Source organism: Erigeron canadensis, chromosome 9 (assembly GCF_010389155.1).
Source record: "Erigeron canadensis isolate Cc75 chromosome 9, C_canadensis_v1, whole genome shotgun sequence".
Lineage (NCBI taxonomy): Eukaryota > Viridiplantae > Streptophyta > Magnoliopsida > Asterales > Asteraceae > Erigeron > Erigeron canadensis.
Genome location: NC_057769.1, coordinates 17,933,981 through 17,956,378, shown reverse-complemented (window position 1 = coordinate 17,956,378; position 22,398 = coordinate 17,933,981). Strand labels below are relative to the sequence as shown.

General features: G+C 36.0%; 2 protein-coding genes across 2 annotated transcripts; both read left to right on the top strand.

Annotated features, from left to right (window-relative positions):
• The first annotated feature begins 5,135 nt into the window (after positions 1–5,135).
• On the top strand, positions 5,136–10,933 carry LOC122583287. Its single transcript, XM_043755708.1, has 8 exons — positions 5,136–5,888; positions 5,997–6,330; positions 6,532–6,828; positions 7,096–7,367; positions 7,461–9,043; positions 9,958–10,012; positions 10,415–10,498; positions 10,862–10,933. The coding sequence occupies exons 1-8, from the start codon at positions 5,136–5,138 to the stop codon at positions 10,931–10,933; spliced, it is 3,450 nt and encodes a 1,149-aa protein (XP_043611643.1).
• Positions 10,934–11,704: 771 nt separating this feature from the next.
• LOC122581567 (protein REDUCED WALL ACETYLATION 3-like) lies at positions 11,705–19,859 on the top strand. The gene is made up of 16 exons (XM_043753801.1): positions 11,705–11,943; positions 14,313–14,404; positions 14,653–14,790; positions 14,881–14,937; positions 15,036–15,108; positions 15,204–15,362; positions 15,541–15,690; positions 15,874–16,129; positions 16,676–16,791; positions 16,868–16,954; positions 17,324–17,412; positions 17,530–17,592; positions 17,683–17,739; positions 17,962–18,058; positions 18,156–18,314; positions 19,401–19,859. Exons 1-15 carry the CDS (start codon positions 11,911–11,913, stop codon positions 18,309–18,311), a joined length of 1,623 nt encoding a protein of 540 aa, XP_043609736.1. The 5' UTR covers positions 11,705–11,910; the 3' UTR covers positions 18,312–18,314; positions 19,401–19,859.
• The last annotated feature ends 2,539 nt before the right edge of the window (positions 19,860–22,398 follow it).

Genomic DNA, 22,398 nt, shown 5'->3' with positions numbered 1-22,398 from the left:
ATAAACGATTAAGTGGGACTTGCCTCTTTCGAACAAACAATGAACTATTGTTCAGGTGGCCATTACAACAATCATTATCAAACATCGAAATTCGAGCATTCATAGGAATAACACAAAAACCCATACCATAATAATCAAATCTTATATTAAACACAAGTGTTTGGTTAGTAGTGGTTACACCAATGCCTTCCTTAAGCCATTGAATTGTAACTGGTAGTGACTGAGTAGTAATAAAGTTCTTCATCAGGCATATAGACATTGCTTGTTGAACTTCAACTGATGGATCTTTAGTTGACACTTCAGTTGAGTCGTCAGATGGCTTTTCAGTTGAGTCATCAGATGGCTCTTTAGTTGAGTCGTTAGATGGCTCTTCAGTTGCATCGTCAGATGGCTCTTCACATGAGTCGCCGGATGGCTCTTCAGTCGAGTCGCCAGATGGCTCTTCAGTTGGAACTTCAGTTAACTTGGCAGTTGTATCTTCAGTTTGTATATCAGATGGAGCTTCATCAGTGAAAACTTCACTAAAGTACACTTTTCGCTGGACTTCATAAGTGAGAGGTCTAGTTGAATGCACTACTCGCTGGGCTTCTTCGATCAGTGATGATTCACCATCAGTAGCTCCTACAAACTCCTTTTCGCAAGTAACATAACAAAAACAGGTCTGGTAAACACTTCTTTTCTGGGAATCATCAACACTAACTTCATGAGACTGATTAGCTTTCCGATTCAGCAAGAAATCATCAAGGTGAGCTTCAATTACTTCTTCACTGTCGTCATCATAAACACATGGTAGAAAAATATCATCTTTGTGGTGAACTTCATTCATTTCAAATGAATGATTAGGCTTCTCGAAAAGCAATAAGTCATCAGCAACATCAAACATTTCTTCTTCATCATATATAGGCTCTTGCTTAACATCGACTTCAACTTTTATCTTCTTAAAAGAATTAGGGACTGATCTAACCTCCATAAAATTTAAATTGCAATCAGTGAGTTTCTTACGAGAATTTTATTTTTCTCTCACATGCTTTTCTAACACATCTAGAATTTCACCCATTTGTTTTTCAAGAGATTTAAGCTGCCTATCTCTTCGAATATTCTCTAAAACAAGATTTCTATTATAACCCATTTTTACTATCTAAATGAAAAGATAATCAAAAATAGATCTAAACAAAAGAAATCAGATCTGAGAATTGAAATCTGAATTTCAAGAATAAATATATATAGATCTAAAATAATCTAAACAATAATATTTAAGAAGAATCGGATCTGTAGAAATTTGAAACAACTTTATCCAAACAAATTTTCAACAAATAAACAACCCCAAAGGACAAAAAGTCATGGAAACTTTTTGAACCTGGCTTTGATACCAAATTTGATGCGTAAATCACGCAAAAACCAAGCACAACGGAATTTTACAACAACTCGAATTACTTTTTTTGGTATTTTCTGATTTTATGAAATAAACAACAAAACAACACGATAAATAAAAGGATAGATAAAAGAATCCACCACCAAGATTCGTAAAGGCCAAGCCAACGGAATAAAAGATAAAGGAAACACTCCAACCCACCATTATGTTTGATAATGGTCAACCACCACAAACACAGATAAAGGAATCGAAGATTTAAGATCTCACCACTATATTTGATAAAGGACGAACCACCACAAATATAGATAAAGGGATCACTCCAAATCACCAATACCAAAGATCTATAAAGTTAAATGAAGATTTTGGATAAGAAATAGAGGTCGCTCTATTAATTTCATTCAACAACATAATCTCTTACAATGAGAAATAAAACCCTATTTATAGCCAAATAAACTATTTTCTAGAATTATGAAATACAATATTAAATAAAATAAAAGACTGTCACAGATAACAAGGACCACCACTTTTTTAGACAACCAATTAGAAAAGGGGCATGTGCAGCTTCTAGAATTATTCCCTTAGAAATGGTCCCCATAATTGGCACATGCTATTCAATAATATTATAAAAATGACAGCGTAAGGTAACAACTAGTATTGAAAGAAATTAAAGTAATTTAAAGGTAAAAGAAATTAACACCCCAAAGATTTTAAAGGTAAAAGAAATTAACCCCTTTTTATAGTTTTGACATTAAAGTAATTTCCTAGTATTTTATTTTTGAATATGGGGTTAATTTAGTTGGAACTTTAGCAGATAGCGGGGAAAATACCCTCAAAATTGGGAATGGGTCGTGGCACCTTCTGGATGTGCCAGACACCCCTTTTTGTTGTTGGAAACCTCCTTCCACTCACTCTTTTCCATTCTCTTCTATTTTCTTCATGCAAGACTAATCTTGTTTCTTAAAAAATCAAAGTAATCCTCTTTAATTCAAGAATAGAAATCACTATAACAATCATCACCAACTTTAGTCTTCATTCAAGAATTTAAAAGATAGGTTTTGGTGATTTTGGTGGGGGTGGCCAAAAATTGAGAAGAAAAAAAAAAGGAAGGATTCGTGAATTTAAAATCTCAAGTAATTCCATTGTGAGGTAATGAATTTCCCCAATCTAGCTTTGTCAATTCTCTTGAAAATTAGGGTTCATGAGTGAACCAATTTGGGGTTTTACTAGAAAAATGATTTATGGTTAATTTTTCCCCAATTCCTTAGTTAAGCTAGTTGTCATTGAGTTATATGATATGTTTGATTATGAAAATAATGAGTGCATGTGATAAATTTGAGTTCTTGAGAAAAATGAGTTTTGACTAGTTATGGAATTGTTGATGAAAATGGTAGATTGAGCTACCTAGTGTGTTTGTTAAAGAAAATGAAACTCAATGACAAATGAGTTGGGTTTTGGGTCTAGGAAGGCTAGTAATTGAGTATGATTAGGTTGAGCTAGTCATAGTTGTGAATGTAAGCTTATACATTTTTTTTACGATATGATCATAGGTTGAAGATTGCTTGTGCTTGTTCATTTAGCGTTATTATCTTTGTTGCGGAGGAGGTGAGTATTCTTGCATACCTTTATGTATACGTTGGGCCAATTACCATGAGATGTGAATGTTCCAAGCATGGTAATTGGTTCGGCGTTAAGCCCATGTGGGGCATTGTTTATGAGGCCTAAGAACCTCCGGGGCCTAAGAATCCCGATAGTTGATGTGATATGAGGCCTAAGAACCTCTGGGGCCTAAGAATCCCGATAGATATGATTTGTTATGATTGTTTAGCTTATATGGATCCATATATGTATTGTTTGTGTGCAAGGTGAATATGTAAATGTAACATGACGATGCCATAGGTTACATGTGAAAGTCCTTGTACTATGCCCTCCTTCGTATTTGTAAATGTATGCAAGTATATTCACTAAGCCTTTGCTTATATTTTAGATGTTTACCCTCTTATATAGGTAGTTCCGGAGGAAGGAACTAGTGAGTGTTGTTTGAAGATAGTTGATTTAGAGTTTGAAGCGATTTTTTTGGACGTCTTGAAGGTAATTAGGTCATTCTCGGGCGAATGACGATCTTTTGGTATAGAAGCTTAGTTGTCCCTCATTTCTTGGCTCATGGTACATTTTAGTTTGGGGTCATGCTTTTGGGTAAATTTCTGTAAATGTTTCAGTTGTAAAGTTTTTGGATAGTTGTGAATTCATAATTTCGGTCAAAAAGGGTGTCAAAGTGGGTAAACGACCCGTTTGATGGAAATCTTGATTTGTGTACTCGTTGATGTTGTAAATGTGTTTGAAATGTGTCTTTATAGTTGTTGGAATATTTGAAATTTAGTTTGTGGAAGTTGGGCAAATGAATATTATAGTTTGGAGTCGTTTTGTATGTCAAATGGCTGGTTTTTGCATCAGGTGCAGGTTAGAGATTTCCCACTGAGTCGCAGAGGGAGGTGTCCTAACCCCACTGAGTCGCAGTGGGAGGTTTTTCACTTGCCGACCAGAGATTTCCCACTGAGTCGCAGTGGGAGGTGTCCTAACCCCACTGAGTCGCAGTGGGAGGTTTTTCACTTGCCGACCAGAGATTTCCCACTGAGTCGCAGTGGGAGGTGTCCTAACCCCACTGAGTCGCAGTGGGAGGTTTTTCACTTGCCGACCAGAGATTTCCCACTGAGTCGCAGTGGGAAATGTCCTAACCCCACTGAGTCGCAGTGGGGGTAAAAAAAAAACTTGTATTTTCGGTTTATTGAGTCGGGTTCTTTCAAGTTGGTATCAGAGCCGAGGTTTAAGGGATTTAGGTATTCCCTCGCGTAGAGAGTGCCTAGACTTAAACCATAGTTGAGACTCGACCTTAGGTATCCGAAATTTTATATGGGACCGAAGGATGTGTTTGATGATGCTAGTTTATCGATTTGTTAGTATTTGAAGCAGAATAAGAAGCCGGCCTTATTGTGGTTGGAATACTAACAGCTTTATAAACTAATGGCATCAAACCTTGAACGGTTTTGTATAAAGATATAGGGTTGGTTTTAGTTTGCGTGTGTAGAGATAGGCTTTGAAATTAAATCCGTTTATTTAAATCTTATTATAGCATGGCCGATCAACACAACGATGAAGATGAGCATCAACGACAAAATGATGAAGAAGAGCCTATATTTGATGCGGATAGCATGAACATATCGGAGCAAATCGGAAGGGCATTAGAAAAGTATACCCCTAGCTTGTTGAAAAGGTTGAATCAAACCTTAGAAGGAGCGGTGAATAATCACATCACTCAAATGATTAAAGAAGAAGTTGCAATTAATGTGCAACGGGAATTTGAGAAGCGTGATGCCAAAGATAAAGGCAAGAGAACGGAAGAGGAAAAGGAGGTTGAAGTGACGGGGGAAAGGGTGTACAAGAAAAAGTTCACCTTCCGAGATTTTGAAGTGTGCCACCCACCCGAGTATCATGGTGATCGGGATCCTATTGTTTGTACTCGGTGGATCTCGGAAATTGAAGGGGCGTTCCGTACTAGTCAATGCCCCGAACATTTGAAGGTGATATTTGCAGTAGGTATGCTTCGAAGCGGTGGGAAAAGGTGGTGGGATGGCTTGTTGGCAATTAAAAAGGGGGCCTTGGATAATGTGGAGTGGCCGAGTTTAAAGAAATGTTCTTCAAAGAGTTCAGATCGGAAGCTGAAGTGACCAAGTTGAGAAGTGAATTTCTCAACGATTGTCAAGGCAATATGAGTTTGAATGATTTCCGAGCTCAATTCTTGGACAAGGCTCAATTTTGTCCAGAATTCCTTGAAAATGACCAATTGCTCAAAGAGCAATTTTATTTGAAGTTGAGGAAGAACATCCGGGAGAAAATTAGTTTGCGCCAAATGGAGTCCTTCTCCATGTTGGCGGATGTGGCCCGGGATCATGAGATCGAGATGTCGAGAGTAGATGAAGGTGTCTTGAAAAGAAGGTATGAAGATGTAAATTCTCCAAGCAAGAAGCCTAGACAAGAGGGTAGCTCCGGTAATTATCCCAATAAAAGAAATGTCCCCTTTTGTCGTCAATGTAAGAAAAATCATCCGGGGGTTTGTAGAGCGGGAGACAAGGCTTGTTACACTTGTGGAAAACCGGGGAATACTAGCCGGGAATGTAGGTCCAAACCTCACAAGCCCGTGATTTGTTTCAAGTGCTTCGAAGAGGGTCACATGAGAAGTTCATGCCCGAAATTAACGGAGGAGGAGAGGTTAGAAGAAAGAAGAAGAGAAGCGGAGAGGAAGAATGCCCAAACGCATGGAAATCCAAGGGGAAGGTCCTTCCAACTCTCCGTGGAGCAAGCAAGAAACACCGATGATGTTGTCACAGGTACATTCCTTGTATATAATGTGCCTATGCGTATTCTCTTTGATTCGGGGGCGAATAGATCATTTGTTGCTATTAGAATGATTCATGTTATTCCCGTGTCTAAATCATGTTTAGAATATACTTTGCAAGTTGAGGTTGGCAATGGTAGGGTAGAATTAGTGAAGGATGTGTATAAAGGGTGCGAAATCAAAATTTCTTCGGAACTCTTTCAAGCTAATTTAATTCCTTTTCCAATGGGATAGTTTGACATAATCTTGGGTATGGATTGGTTAAGCTCTTGTAACGCAAAAATTTCATGTGATGAGAAAGCGGTGTATTTGAAGACTTCTAAGGGCGAAGACTTGGTGGTTTATGGTGATAAGAAAGAACGTTCTATACCCGTTTGTACCTTTGCTCGTGCTAAACGTTATATGTCTCACGGTTGTCATGCTTATCTTACTCACATCGTTGATGTTGAGAAGAAACCTCTTTCTATTGAAGACATCCCCATTGTTAAAGATTTCGTTGATGTTTTTCCCGAAGACTTGCCGGGCATTCCTCCCGAACGGCAAGTTGAATTCTCTATTGATCTCATTCCGGGGGCTAACCCCATTGCTAAAGCTCCTTATCGTTTGGCCCCAACGGAAATGCAAGAGATGATGAAGCAACTACAAGAATTGCTTGACAAGGGTTTTATTCGACCTAGTAACTCTCCATGGGGTGCACCGGTACTTTTTGTCAAAAAGAAAGATGGAAGCATGCGAATGTGCATCGACTATCGTGAGTTCAACAAAGTCACCGTGAAGAACAAGTATCCTTTGCCTAGAATCGACGATTTATTCGATCAACTTCAAGGAGCTTCGTATTTTTCTAAAATTGATCTTCGTTCGGGTTACCATCAACTCAAAGTACGTGAGGAAGACATTTCTAAAACCGCTTTTCGAACTCGTTATGGTCATTTTGAGTTTGTTGTCATGCCTTTTGGACTCACAAATGCTCCCGCGGTGTTCATGGACCTCATGAATTGTGTTTGTCGACCCATGCTTGACAAGTCCGTGATTGTTTTTATCGATGACATTCTTATTTATTCCAAAAGTTCTTCCGATCATGAAGTTCATCTAAGAGAAGTGTTGGAAGCCCTTCGTAAAGAAAAGCTCTATGCCAAGCTCTCCAAATGTGAATTTTGGTTACGGGAGGTGCAATTCCTTGGTCATGTGGTTAATAGTGAAGGAATTATGGTAGACCCGGCTAAGATTAATGCGGTGATGAAGTGGGAGCAACCCAAGAGCCCGTCGGAGATTAGGAGCTTTCTGGGTTTAGCGGGCTATTATCGTCGTTTCATTCAAGATTTCTCTAAAATAGCTTCACCCTTGACCAAATTAACTCGCAAGAATATCAAGTTCGAATGGAAAGATGAACAAGGGATGGCTTTTCAACAACTTCGTGAAAGGCTAAGTCAAGCACCGGTTCTTGTTTTGCCCGATGGTCTTGAAGATATGGTGGTGTATTGTGATGCATCATCTAATGGCCTCGGTTGTGTTCTTATGCAACGAGGTAAAGTTATTGCTTATGCTTCTAGGCAATTGAAAGAGCATGAAAAGCGATATCCCACTCATGATTTGGAGTTAGCGGCGGTGGTTTTTGCTTTGAAAATTTGGCGCCATTACCTTTATGGAGTCAAGTTTACCATTTATTCCGATCATAAAAGCCTCAAATACTTCTTTGAGCAAAGAGATCTCAACAATCGCCAGCGAAGGTGGCTAGATCTCTTGAAGGATTATGATTGCGAGATTTTGTATCATCCTGGGAAGGCTAATGTGGTAGCGGACGCTTTGAGTCGGAAGAGTTCTCATCATGCCTTAGTCGTTTCTCCTCTTTGGGTTTTGATCACTAACGATTTCTTGGATCAAATTAGAGAAGTTCAAGAGAAGGCTTTGCAACGGGATCCTAAAAGAGAAAGAATTCAAGGCCAATTGCAATATTTCACTAAGGATTCTCGTGGCCTTACCTTACGCTTTGGGAGGATTTGGATCCCATTCTCTTGTGAGTTGAAGCAAGTTCTCCTCGATGAGGCTCACAAATCCAAGTATTCCATTCACCCCGGTGCTACAAAGATGTATCATGATTTGAAAGTAGAATATTGGTGGCCTGGTATGAAACGTGATGTAGTGAAGTATGTCGAGAAATGTTTGACTTGCGCACAAGTGAAGGCTGAGCATCAAAAGCCTTATGGTATGATGCAACCACTGGAAATACCGAAATGGAAGTGGGAGGAGATCACCATGGATTTCGTCACAAAGTTGCCCAAGACCCCTAGAAATCAATTTGATACCATATGGGTGATAGTTGATAGACTAACCAAGAGTGCCTTGTTTCTCCCTATCCGTGAGGCATCGTCATCCGAAGTGTTGGCAAAGATCTACGTGAAAGAAGTTGTAGCTAGACATGGAGTTCCTATCTCCATTGTTTCGGATAGAGACACTCGTTTCACTTCTCACTTTTGGCGGAAATTTCATGAAGATATGGGTACCGAGCTCAAGCTTAGCACCGCCTATCACCCACAAACGGATGGCCAAAGTGAGAGAACCATTCAAACGCTTGAAGACATGCTTCGAGTATGTATAATTGATTTTGGAGGCACTTGGGATCTTCACTTGCCTTTGGTAGAATTCTCATATAACAATAACTACCATTCTAGTATTCAAACGTCACCGTATGAAATGTTGTATGGAAGGAAGTTTCGATCTCCAATTTGTTGGGGAGAAGTTGGTCAACGTGAAATAGGAGGAACGGAGGTGGTATTGAAGACCATTGAGAAAATCGATGTGATTAAAGAAAGGCTAAAAGCGGCCCAAGACCGCCAAAAGTCTTATGCGGATAAACGAAGAAGACCAATCGAATTCAATGTGGGCGACCGCATCATGTTGAAAGTCTCTCCATGGAAGGGTGTTTTACGTTTTCGAAAGCGTGGGAAATTAAGTCCTCGTTTTATTGGCCCGTTCAAAATTTTGGCTAAGGTTGGCAAGGTTGCATACCGTTTGGAGTTACCGGATGAGCTTTCAGGAATACATCCTACGTTTCATGTGTCTCATCTTAGAAAGTGCCTAGCCGACGAATCTACTTATGTACCCTTGAAAGAAATAGAGGTCGATAACAAGTTGAATTATATTGAAGAGCCCATTGCCATAGTAGAAGAAGAGCTAAGAAGAGTGCAAAAGAAGACGGTGAGGACTTATAAGATTTTATGGAAGCACGGCAAGATGTCCGATTGCACTTGGGAGTCCGAACATGATGTTCTTGTTTACTATCCGTCTTTGCATATGGCTTGGATCACGAGGTCGTGATTCGTTCCAAGTGGGGGAGAGTTGTAACACCCCAAAGATTTTAAAGGTAAAAGAAATTAACCCCTTTTTATAGTTTTGACATTAAAGTAATTTCCTAGTATTTTATTTTTGAATATGGGGTTAATTTAGTTGGAACTTTAGCGGATAGCGGGGAAAATACCCTCAAAATTGGGAATGGGTCGTGGCACCTTCTGGATGTGCCAGACACCCCTTTTTGTTGTTGGAAACCTCCTTCCACTCACTCTTTTCCATTCTCTTCTATTTTCTTCATGCAAGACTAATCTTGTTTCTTAAAAAATCAAAGTAATCCTCTTTAATCCAAGAATAGAAATCACTATAACAATCATCACCAACTTTAGTCTTCATTCAAGAATTTAAAGGATAGGTTTTGGTGATTTTGGTAGGGGTGGCCAAAAATTGAGAAGAAAAAAAAAAGGAAGGATTCGTGAATTTAAAATCTCAAGTAATTCCATTGTGAGGTAATGAATTTCCCCAATCTAGCTTTGTCAATTCTCTTGAAAATTAGGGTTCATGAGTGAACCAATTTGGGGGTTTTACTAGAAAAATGATTTATGGTTAATTTTTCCCCAATTCCTTAGTTAAGCTAGTTGTCATTGAGTTATATGATATGTTTGATTATGAAAATAATGAGTGCATGTGATAAATTTGAGTTCTTGAGAAAAATGAGTTTTGACTAGTTATGGAATTGTTGATGAAAATGGTAGATTGAGCTACCTAGTGTGTTTGTTAAAGAAAATGAAACTCAATGACAAATGAGTTGGGTTTTGGGTCTAGGAAGGCTAGTAATTGAGTATGATTAGGTTGAGCTAGTCATAGTTGTGAATGTAAGCTTATACATTTTTTTACGATATGATCATAGGTTGAAGATTGCTTGTGCTTGTTCATTTAGCGTTATTATCTTTGTTGCGGAGGAGGTGAGTATTCTTGCATACCTTTATGTATACGTTGGGCCAATTACCATGAGATGTGAATGTTCCAAGCATGGTAATTGGTTCGGCGTTAAGCCCATGTGGGGCATTGTTTATGAGGCCTAAGAACCTCCGGGGCCTAAGAATCCCGATAGTTGATGTGATATGAGGCCTAAGAACCTCTGGGGCCTAAGAATCCCGATAGATATGATTTGTTATGATTGTTTAGCTTATATGGATCCATATATGTATTGTTTGTGTGCAAGGTGAATATGTAAATGTGACATGACGATGCCATAGGTTACATGTGAAAGTCCTTGTACTATGCCCTCCTTCGTATTCGTAAATGTATGCAAGTATATTCACTAAGCCTTTGCTTATATTTTAGATGTTTACCCTCTTATATAGGTAGTTCCGGAGGAAGGAACTAGTGAGTGTTGTTTGAAGATAGTTGATTTAGAGTTTGAAGCGATTTTTTTGGACGTCTTGAAGGTAATTAGGTCATTTTCGGGCGAATGACGATCTTTTGGTATAGAAGCTTAGTTGTCCCTCATTTCTTGGCTCATGGTACATTTTAGTTTGGGGTCGTGCTTTTGGGTAAATTTCTGTAAATGTTTCAGTTGTAAAGTTTTTGGATAGTTGTGAATTCATAATTTCGGTCAAAAAGGGTGTCAAAGTGGGTAAACGACCCGTTTGATGAAAATCTTGATTTGTGTACTCGTTGATGTTGTAAATGTGTTTGAAATGTGTCTTTATAGTTGTTGGAATATTTGAAATTTAGTTTGTGGAAGTTGGGCAAATGAATATTATAGTTTGGAGTCGTTTTGTATGTCAAATGGCTGGTTTTTGCATCAGGTGCAGGTCAGAGATTTCCCACTGAGTCGCAGTGGGAGGTTTTTCACTTGCCGACCAGAGATTTCCCACTGAGTCGCAGTGGGAGGTGTTCTAACCCCACTGAGTCGCAGTGGGAGGTTTTTCACTTGCCGACCAGAGATTTCCCACTGAGTCGCAGTGGGAGGTGTCCTAACCCCACTGAGTCGCAGTGGGGGTAAAAAAAAAACTTGTATTTTCGGTTTATCGAGTCGGGTTCTTTCAAAAACCTAAAACCAGTCACTCATATATTCTTAAACATATAAACATTGACACATACAAATTTAAGGGTACATATATATACAACCCACACAAACATACAATGAGAGACTAGGGACGTATTCTTACATGGCTCATTGAAGCATAACTTAGAATTGAAATGAGAAAGAATAACTAATTGTTAGATTTTAGTTAAAGCAACAAAACAACAAACTTAGAAGAACACATTACAAGCCTAAAGCTGAAAAGATCAAATCCCCTTGACCTTGGAATTCATCATTTCTTTTTTCGAGATATTAATAAATAACAAAATGGAAACAAGAAAATACTAGTTCTCAAATACTCGGGAGGAGTTGGAAATAATAAATAACATTTATTACTTAGACAATTTTGGTAAGTTCATTACATAACATAGACCCCAATTAGATCGATACATAACATAGACATTTTATCATAGTTAACTATATTCACATGTCATTATCTCTTTAGATGGTAACCGGCTACATATAGATTACCCGATAACATACACTTTGTTAAATTCGTTACATAACATACAACTCCAATGTAATTACATTAATAAATAACATAAACATTTTGTCTTTACTAATAATACTCACTCGTAATAATACACTGAAGTAAACACACACACAACACATTCACATTCATAGATTCAAATTCAAATTGGATCATTCTAAGAATGCGATAATTTCAACTACGCATGATGATATGATTTGATTTTATTTTAGGGCTTTTTTTTCTTCTTTTCCTTCTGTATGATCCAAATCAGATTAACTGATTGATTTGTTTTATTCTTAATGGCGGTTTCTGGACCTCTTACCCCTGGTCAGGTAGTAACTGATTAACTCTTAAATCTTCTTACTCCATTATACTGCTGTTATTATTATTATACAGTAATAGTTTTATTCTCAATTAATTTATTTTTACATTATTTTGTGAATGCTGATTTTCAGATCTATTTGATGCACATATTTTCCATCCTGATCTCAAATTTTTTTCCCCACAAAACACGTGTATACATACATATATAGGCATATAAACTTGTTCTTTATTGCTACTTTGTGTATCCGATACTTCAAATCTTACTCTATGTATGTATGTATGTATGTATGTGTGTATGTGTGTATGTGTATGTATGTGTGTATATCACCTCTTAACATGTAAATTGATGGCTTGGAAACTTATACTGCTGCCTTGTCAGCAAAAGATACTTTTTACCTGCTAAGTGATGCTTAAGATAGCAATGAATAAAAACAAGTTTGATATGTACATCCCAGCTTTTAAGAGTTTGATTTAAATGTTAACGTTACATGGTGTGGCCTAATGTGCTAAGTAGTTAAGGACCAAAATTTCGGTGTTTCGGTCAAGGACTGGTATACGAGATATCTGTTATTTCAGTGAGATTTCGGCGGTATTTCTGGTTTTTTAATATCATGTAAAATATTATATATAATTAAATATATACCAAAAAATTGCAGTTATACACAAATAGCAATCATATTAAGTTTAATACTTAATCTAAATATCAAAAGTCAAGCTTAAAAGTGTCAATATTTGATAGATTAGTGTTAATACTTGCAAAAATTAGTGTTTCTGATATTGTTTTTTAAGTTTGAACAAAAATAAACAAATAAAACCTGAAAACCGGTAAACCATCAAAATTTGGACCAAAATTTGATCGATTTCGGTGAGATTTTGGTGAATTTCACCGAAAATCTCGGTACCGAAGTTTTGGACAGAAATCTGGACCGGTATACCAGTAGAGGATCGAAAACCGAAATACCACCGGTATACCACTGGTATACCACCGAAATTGACTACATAGCTAATGTGTCTGTTTTGTATTTTCTAGTATCTTGTAGTTAATGATCATGCCGTATGGCGTATGTACATTAAATTTGACTAGTTTTGCTGTTTTTTGAGGTTCAATTCGGCCTTGGTATTTTCGATCTTGTACTGCTTATCATTGCATTGATGTTGTCTGAGATGATGAAAGAGTTTTGATTCGAGTGTGTGTGGAAGTTGGTGAACTTGAAGTGTTATGAATCTAGTGTAGCATTATTTGGGTTCGTGTATGTGTATGTCATTCTCAGTTGTGTAATTCATGATCCCTGTTTTTTGCATGTATAAGATCCTCGACTTTAGGAGTTCTATTCTTTTTTACTACACATTTTCTTTGATTATATTTGAGATTTTTTTTTTATCAGATTTGGTAAATTTTTTAAATAGACTTGCTGTTTCTCCTCTATGGTGACGTAGCTGAGTAGAATTGGTGTAATTTAGATCCTGCACCCCTTGTTTTCTTTCCATGGTGAATGAAAATTCGTCCCACGTAATGTAACTTAGCGTGTGATTTCATTTCATAAAATTCTTAAGGGTTTTTGTTTTCTGAGGTTTAAGCAAGAATCAGGATAATGATAAATCAACCTAATTGGTGCACCTAAAGATGTGCCTAATTGTAAGATGATGACATGTGGAACATTCAAGTTTTTCTTGTTACTTGTTATTGTCTATTCATGAGTCGAGCCTTTATATTATGTTAATTGTCTTTTCTTGACAGTGGCGGAGCTTTGTGATCTCTTTATTTCTAGTACTATTTTTATGAAGTTATATAGTTTAAGGGTAACTGGCAACCCAACAATATATACACTTAAAATTTTCTTCACCTAATTTCATCCTTGTTATTATCATGAAAACTATTCGGCAACCCTAGACTGAAAATCCTTGCTTCGCGCCTTCGCCACTGTTTGTTGATGATTTATAGTGATGAATAATTGATTTTGCAGACTATATATTTAGTCACTAGAATCATGTCTATGTGTACTGATTTCATGGACACTGCTATATCAATATTTTTATAATGGTTGTTGACGTTGAAGATGAGTTAGGTAATGTAGACAATACAAATACATTTGAGAAACAGCTAGAAAGTAATAGAAGAAAACGCAGCTTGCTTGAAATCTGTTTTGAATTGTTTCAAATGTGAAATCTGAAGTATTTACTATGTAAGTTGGATGAAAACACAACTGAAAGAAAAACAATGAAATTCTAAAGGGTTGGTATCTTTTTACTCTATAATACTGTGAAAAAAGAGGTGTTATGGAGGTAGCTTTACCAGGCATGTATTTTAGCATTTCATTATGCTTTTCCTTATATAGCTTTATGAGGATAATGTCTGATAATTATTATCATGTCGCAGGTGTCATTTTTGCTTGGAATCATCCCTATATTTGTTTCTTGGATTTATTCGGAATGGCTGGAATACAAGAAAACTTCATCCATATCCAAACTGTAAGTCCTTTTTTTACTCTAAGCTTCATATTACGATTGGACTCGGAGTTTGCAGATTTCCGATAGTCTTAATCTTCATTGATCGAATTACTTATCATATGTAGCTTAAGTATTGTCATGCGTGATTTAATCTTATCTACCAATCCATTTTCATGTGAATTATTGCATTCAGCATTGAGTAGGTCTATGCTTTACAATTAAGTCATGGTAAATTCTAATTTTTATTTACTCATGTCTTTCGAAAGCAGCCATTCAGACAATAGTTTGGTTGAATTGGAAATTGTGGCAACTGAGGAAGATGACCGGGCTGTTTTGCTGGAAGGTGGTCCACCAAAGATAGCATCAGTAAGGCAGCCTGATGTTGTCGTTAAATCAAACTTAATTAGGTCAGTTAACATTCTAATGGATTTCTTCGAATCCCTTCTTTTCTTTTTACAGTAAAAACGCTAATTGTCTTCCACAATATTGATCTGTAGATTTGTGACAATGGAGGAGTCCTTTTTACTTGAAAATAGAGCAACCCTAAGATCAATGTAAGCCATGCTACTTTTTATGTTCTAAACTTCATCTGATGGTCCGTTCCTTTTTAAGCTGATGCATCATTTACATATGACTTTATTACTTCGTGTAGATCAGAATTTGGGGGAATCTTGTTTTATTTCTACTTGTGTGACCGTACCAGCTTAATCCCAGAGTCTTCGAAGGTTCTTTCCCTGTGCTAGTATCTTTTTTGTAATTGGAGCTTCAAGTGTTTCTATGTTTGGCTGTAACTGTGTGTAATTATATTTTTATTGTACAGAATTACAATCGTGACCTTTTCCTTTTCCTGTACGCACTTTTAATCATTGTTTCGGCAATGACATCTCTGAAGAAACATAGTGACAAGTCTGCATTATCAGGAAAATCGATACTTTACCTCAATCGACATCAAACAGAGGAGTGGAAAGGATGGATGCAGGCAAGAGTTTTTTAATATTATTACTTAGCCACTGATTTGATCCTTCTAAGTTTAATTTTAAGCTCTTATAGTACTTCATTCAAACTAATGTTTTTATTGCCTACACTATCTTGATGGTAAATACATCATTACCAGTACAAAAACAGTTATATCGAAACTGCTATTTGTAATTTTACAGGTTCTCTTCTTAATGTATCATTATTTTGCTGCCACCGAGATTTACAATGCTATTCGTGTTTTTATTGCTGCCTATGTCTGGATGACTGGTTTCGGGAACTTCTCCTACTACTACATTAGAAAGGATTTCAGTGTTGCACGATTTTCTCAGGTGATCTATTTTTTTATATTTCTTATTGTGAATGGTGCTGATGTTATCAGTGATATTTATTTTGTTTTAAACATCTAAACTTCACATATTAGCCACATTTGTTTATTGAAAGTTATTTTGAGTCAGTTAATTCTAATCGGTTATTTTTATGGAAGTAACTTACATTGTATCTTCACTCTGCAGATGATGTGGAGGCTGAATTTTTTTGTGGCATTTTGTTGTATAATTCTTAACAACGACTATATGCTCTATTATATTTGTCCTATGCACACCCTCTTCACTCTTATGGTGTATGGAGCACTTGCCACCGGAAGCAAATATAATGAGATAAGATCAGTGATGATTATGAAGATCATTGCTTGCTTTCTAGTGGTTATCTTGATCTGGGAGATTCCTGGAGTTTTTGACCTTATTTGGGGACCTCTTGCATTCTTGTTAGGTACACTTAATATTTCCTGGAAGGCAGATAAGTGTTACCATTGTAAACAGAGCCTAAAAATGTGGGACCTTTTGCATTCTTGTTAGGTACACTTAATATTTCGTGCAAGGCAGATAAATGATACCATTGCAAACAGAGCCTAAAATGTAACTGGATATGTAACTGGATATATTAGAACACCATGATTTGATAATATTCTGACATATTTAGCATATTGGTGGCAAACTTATGTTTTTTTTTTTTATGAATTTGGATTATTATTTATCTCTAACAAGTCATTAGTCAAATAATCAAAAATTTCACTTAAAAAGGAAATGGATTAAAAGAGACACCCATTGTGTACTTTTAATGCATAGAACTTCCCTGTTTTCTTTTCTGTTTTTTTTGTTGTGCGTAATTCAGACTATCATTAAATCAATATAGTTTACTTAACGCCCAATATTGCCACTTCTAATACGATGTTCTTAGGAGTTCAAATTTCTGTGCCTCTGCAGAATGTAGATTAACTTACACCAAGATGTCTTGAAAGTCATTTACTGTTTGCAGGATATAGTGATCCTGCTAAACCTGATCTGCCTAGGTTGCATGAGTGGCACTTCAGATCTGGACTAGATCGCTACATATGGATTATTGGAATGATATATGCATATCTTCACCCTAATGTAAGTTTTTAGAAGCTTTTTCTATATATTCTGAAGACAAGATATTGCTAAACTGTTTTGTATGATATTATCCTAGGTCGAAAAATGGATGGAAAAACTTGAGGAGTCAGAAAGTAAACGGAGACGCACCATCAAGGCGTCCATTGTTTCAGTCTCTGTTCTGGTTAGTCAGGATAATCTTTCTTTCTTGAGGTTTTGCAAAAAAAAAAAAAGGGATAATCTTTCTAGAGAGTTTGCAATTTCTAATCATTTACTTATGAATGGGCCGATTTAGGTTTGTGTTATGTCTCATAGTAGATCAATTAAAAAATATTCAGTTACAAGGGAAACTGGTCAATTTATAGACATTTTCTAAAGGCAAAAAGTGTTTGTGAGTAGCAGGATAAACAGAACCACTCGGTGTACTAAAAAACAACTTGTTAAATCCGATACCCAATTTTCCTGACCCACCCATTTTTGTCATCTCTATGACTCTATTTGATTTGTTTCTCTTCATTCAGGATTTTGTGTTTGTAACTTGTATTTTTTTCAGGCTGGTTACATGTGGTATGAGTACATATACAAGTTGGACAAGGTTACATACAATAAATACCACCCCTACACATCATGGATACCTATAACGTGTGTAATTAATCTTATCATTCTTTTATCTTTTTTTCATCACCTGCTTGTAAATGTTTTGGTATATTGGCATGTTGTAATTAAGTCAAAAAGTTTTTTTTTTCTTTCTGCTATTAGTGTCTACATCTGCTTGAGGAATTTCACTCAATATCTCCGGAATTTCACTTTAACTCTCTTTGCGTAAGCTCCCTTTGATTTCCTCATTTAAAGGTTTATTGTTAAGATAATACAATTCCATATCCAGCCTTACCTTTTTTCGTGTTTTAATAGGTGGCTTGGTAAAATCACTTTGGAGACATACATTTCTCAGTTCCATATATGGCTTAGGTGAATACAAACTGCATATCCTTAACCTTGAATTTAAGTTTGTCTTTTTTTCCCCGTTTTCTTCATTTAATAGACCAAAGATTCCTTTGCTCTAGTTTACATCATTCTCTTATTTGCAATTATGAAAAGGTTACATCTTAAATAGTTAAATTATCGGAAGAAACAACTTCAGAACCTAAATTAATTGAAATCACATAGTACTAACCAGCATGAATGGTGCAGATCAGATATCCCCAATGCACAGCCAAAATGGCTTCTCTCATTTATACCAAATTACCCAATGCTCAATTTCATGCTTACAACTGCAGTTTATGTCTTGGTGAGCAATACACCAACATACTCTTTCACCTTTCTACTTTTTGGTATTAAAAAGATTAACTGTCTTAAGTTAGAAATACTTTTTCTTGCTTCTGCAGATATCTTGTAGGCTATTTGAACTGACAAATACGCTGAAGTCAGTTTTTATACCCACAAAAAACGATCGACAACTGCTTTACAATTTTCTAGCTGGAGCAGCAATTTTTGGCTGTCTATACTTAATTGCATTTGTTGTTGTTCAGATTCCTCAATAGCCGGTAAGCTTATCAATGTGCGTTTAGAACTTTATATGTAAACTTTCCAGACTTGCATGCTTATGTGTGGGTGTGTTCTTAGACCATGTCATGATGCATACCGCGGTGGTTTCATAATTTAACTTTGATTTTTACTTGTTTTACTTTTGGATTCTGGAACATAGTTTTTTTTTTAAAAATGGTGGTTTGTTACTTTCCAATGAACTTTTTATTCACACTTTTCAGACTTGCATGCTTATGTGTGGATGTGTTCTGGCTTAGACCATATCATGACGCATACAACGGTTGTTTCATATTTTAACTTTTGATTTTTACTTGCTTTATTGTTGGACTCTGAAACTTAGTTTTTCTCTAAAATGGTTATTTGTTATTTTCCAATTAAATGTCTATTATAAAGCACTATTAACTACAAAGGCAATGTTAGCATTCAGATAGCTTTGTAGGAGACTCAAACAGCAACCCCCTTATCGTGAAAGATAAAATAGTCTGAATCACTTGATTTGCTTCCTTGAACAACAGTCACTTCTTATTTCAAACTGAAATGAGCATAAATGATTGCATAATGTTTATATACTGGTGGTTATCATGGGGCGAGTATCATTTGAAAACTGTACTTTGGTGCAACTATTTTACTTTTATATGTGCTATTAAAATGTACAAAACAAGAGCCAGTTTTTACACATTTTGCTAACTACAATTGTCATTTTCATTCTCGGAAAGTGCAGCTTTTTTATTTTTTATTTTATTTTAAAGTTTTAATTGGGAATGCTATTCCCTCATTTCTTACATAGTTAAATGTAATTATTAAACTTTTCAGAGCAAAAAGGCAAAATTTATAATCCATGTTATATTTTACTTAAAAATCCTTAATAAGGTATTCTCACTTTGTCATAGAGTTGATAATAATTACTTTTGGAAATGTATGGATTTTAATTACTTCATTACTTCATTTGTAATATTTGATGTTAAAGAGACAACTCTTTGATGTAAAAAGTCAGATATTAAGTTGTTTTTGGGACGGATCAATGTGCTATTTGTATATTTGTGTTTTTGAGTCTTGAGCTGTACTTGCATGATCTATATTTACAGGCTTGATGAAGTTCAAAGATTTACTACAAGATACTTTCTGTTTAAATCATGAAATATATATACATGGAGCAACAATAATTCAAAATACTTCTAAATTCAACAAATGGCTCATAAAGTAAAGTGTCTCCAACAATTTTGGAGATAGTCGGCCCTATGCTTTTGCTAGTCTGCAAGATGTAGACGTTTTTTGCTTTTCTGAACCATTGGGTAGAAGTCTGGTTGTTATAGTAAAGGTAATCCTTTTGTAATCTTTTCGATGTGTACTGTAGTTTGTTGAGTGTGATGGGAACTTGTAAGTATATGTAATCTAGGTTTGTGGGCAATCATTTGAAAACGAAAAGTAAAGAATTGTTGCAGTTTTGTGTAAATGTTGGTCATTTCACAATTGTAAAGTCAAGACAAAACATCTTGTAATTTAGTTTAGATCATGTATTTGGATACATTATCCAGTGGACGACATATCATGATTTCATTGTATTTGTGATGTTGCTATGTAGTCGTGTACCAAAAAAAAAAAAAAAAAAAAAAAAAGAAAATTGAAATCCATACGGCCTTTGACCAAATAATGGTTAGGTTTTGGTCAAACCGATGGGTTTTGGACTGGTTTGGTTTTCTTGCCACTAGAAGCGGTTTGAGTGTAACCCGTTTGAAACACCCATGTGAACTCGGTTTCAAATGGTGTTTGAAACTACCCGTGAATGTGGCCGTTTCTACTGTTTTTGATTTTTTTTTTTTTATTGTATATGTATATATATACCATTTTGCCATCACAAAACATTCATGCAACACCGTGCAATACAAGAAACAAAATAAAAACTACCACAACCCTACTCAATGCTAGACATGAAACACGACTAGAACATAGATTACATAGAATTCACTAGTAAAACTGGAAGGTCTCATGTAGCCAACGGTCTCTCAACATTTCCAGTTCCTTTTGTATGTGAAAGTAAATAACTTGAGTCGAACCATGGAAAGATGATTTCAGCCCAGGCATTTTTAAAATACTCCAAAAACTAGTAAAAATGATAAAAACTCTCGAAAAAAATGACAACTCAGAGTTCTCCTGCTTCCATCGGTATTGGTTCGTCGAATTCACCAAGCTTTGGTGAAATAATACCAAGAAACGGAAACTCGGCGGTTTGGTGTAACACTAAGTGCTTAAAAGGTAAATAAAGTATTTTTTTATTGTAGTTTAACCCTTTAAATAAATTGAGTTAATTGCAAGATTGGTCCCTGTGGTTTGTACATTTTAGCAATAAGGGTCCCTTTTTAAGTATTGTTGCAATGGGGGTCCCTATTTTGAGATTTTTTTTGCAAGAATGGTCATTTTTTAACGAAACCGTTAGTGGATGACGTGGCACTAATGTGTAGGGACAATATTGTCTTTTCGCACAACATTGAAGGGACCTTTATTAATTATGAACTCGAAAAGGGACCCCCATTGCTAAAGTGTGTAAACCATAGGGACCAATTTTGCAATTAACTTTTTATAATATATAGGGTAAATTTCATAAATCGTTTAAAATTACACTGATCATACCTACAATTTAAAATTACACGAGACATACCTATTGTTGTAAAAAACCTACACTGACCACACCTAACCCTAACGGAACCTGATAAACCGTTAATTTTTATCACATGCTAGTCACGTGAACGCCTAAAAGACTCTTTTGCCCCCCACCCCCCATATCATCATCTTCATTGGTAGAGTAATTTATATCACACCCAGATTCAATGTTTTACATATCTGAAGTTCTCACTCCCCCTCTCTATCTTTCGAACCCTCTTTATATATACAAATGTATGTATGTATATGCGGCTGTGTATCTATGTTGATGGTATGAAACCACAAAATAAAATCCAATAAGAAAAACCCATTAAACAAAGAAGGTTCGATGATGGTGGTGGTTTGGAAGATCCGGCCAGTGGTGGTGGTCCGGTCATCGGCGGTGGTGGTGTTATATTTTCCTCTTTCCTGCCATCTATCATCCATCGTTTTCTCATAGCTAATCTAATATAAATGTAAGGATTTTTCCCCAAGATCTATAATATTTACATACTATCAATAACCAAATTATTAAAGAAAAACACCGTCCATGACCTTGTCAAGATTAGGCTTTTCAACTAAGCTGGAAACATTTGCCAATCCCACATGTTAGGTCGAAAATCGACTAAGTATGATTTGTTCAAAATAGTTGAGGTTCAGTGAAGAAAGCTTGCTTAGGATTCTGAAGTCATTCAGAATAAAGCTCACTGAAGCTTCACTTCAGATTCAGAATCAACCTACACTGAAGACGTTCAGACTGAAGAAGAAGATCATCTCAGAAGCAGAGCTCAGAGAAGATCTTACCTGAAGTTGAATCTGAAGAGGCTTAGTGAAAAAGTACTTACAACACTTTTTCACTGATTACGAGGAAAGTCTTTTTGCAGCTTTAACTACCTTTACCCGGTTAATTACTCTATACCTGGGATTGGGAAAGTCTTAGCAAAAGGTTGGGAATAAAGTATGTCAAGTCACATCAAAGAAACTTACATACTTTACCTTAAACAAGCATGTTATGGATTTGTCCCACAAATTCATAAATGCATCCAACCATATTTGTACGGCATATTGCCATGTCATCAAGACATGTTTGCCTATAAATATAAGACTTCTCACACTTGCAAAAATGCTTGGAACTTTGGCAATTGCAACGTGTGATATTACTCTAAGTATTCTTACGAGTAATTCCTTGTCGCATAGATCATTTGTATTTCTGGGGTTGTTTAGATATTTTCACAAGTGTGATTATCTTTGTTCCGCAACAACTCTTGTATTTTGTTTATAGAAATAAATAAAATACATTGAAAAATACATCTCGACTCATTGCCATAATACTTGAATATACTTAGTATTTATATAGTTTCAAGCACTTGTTCTTTATTGTTCATATCCATATCTGGATCGTGGTACTTAACTAGTCGTTATCTAGATTCGAACCACTTGCCAGTC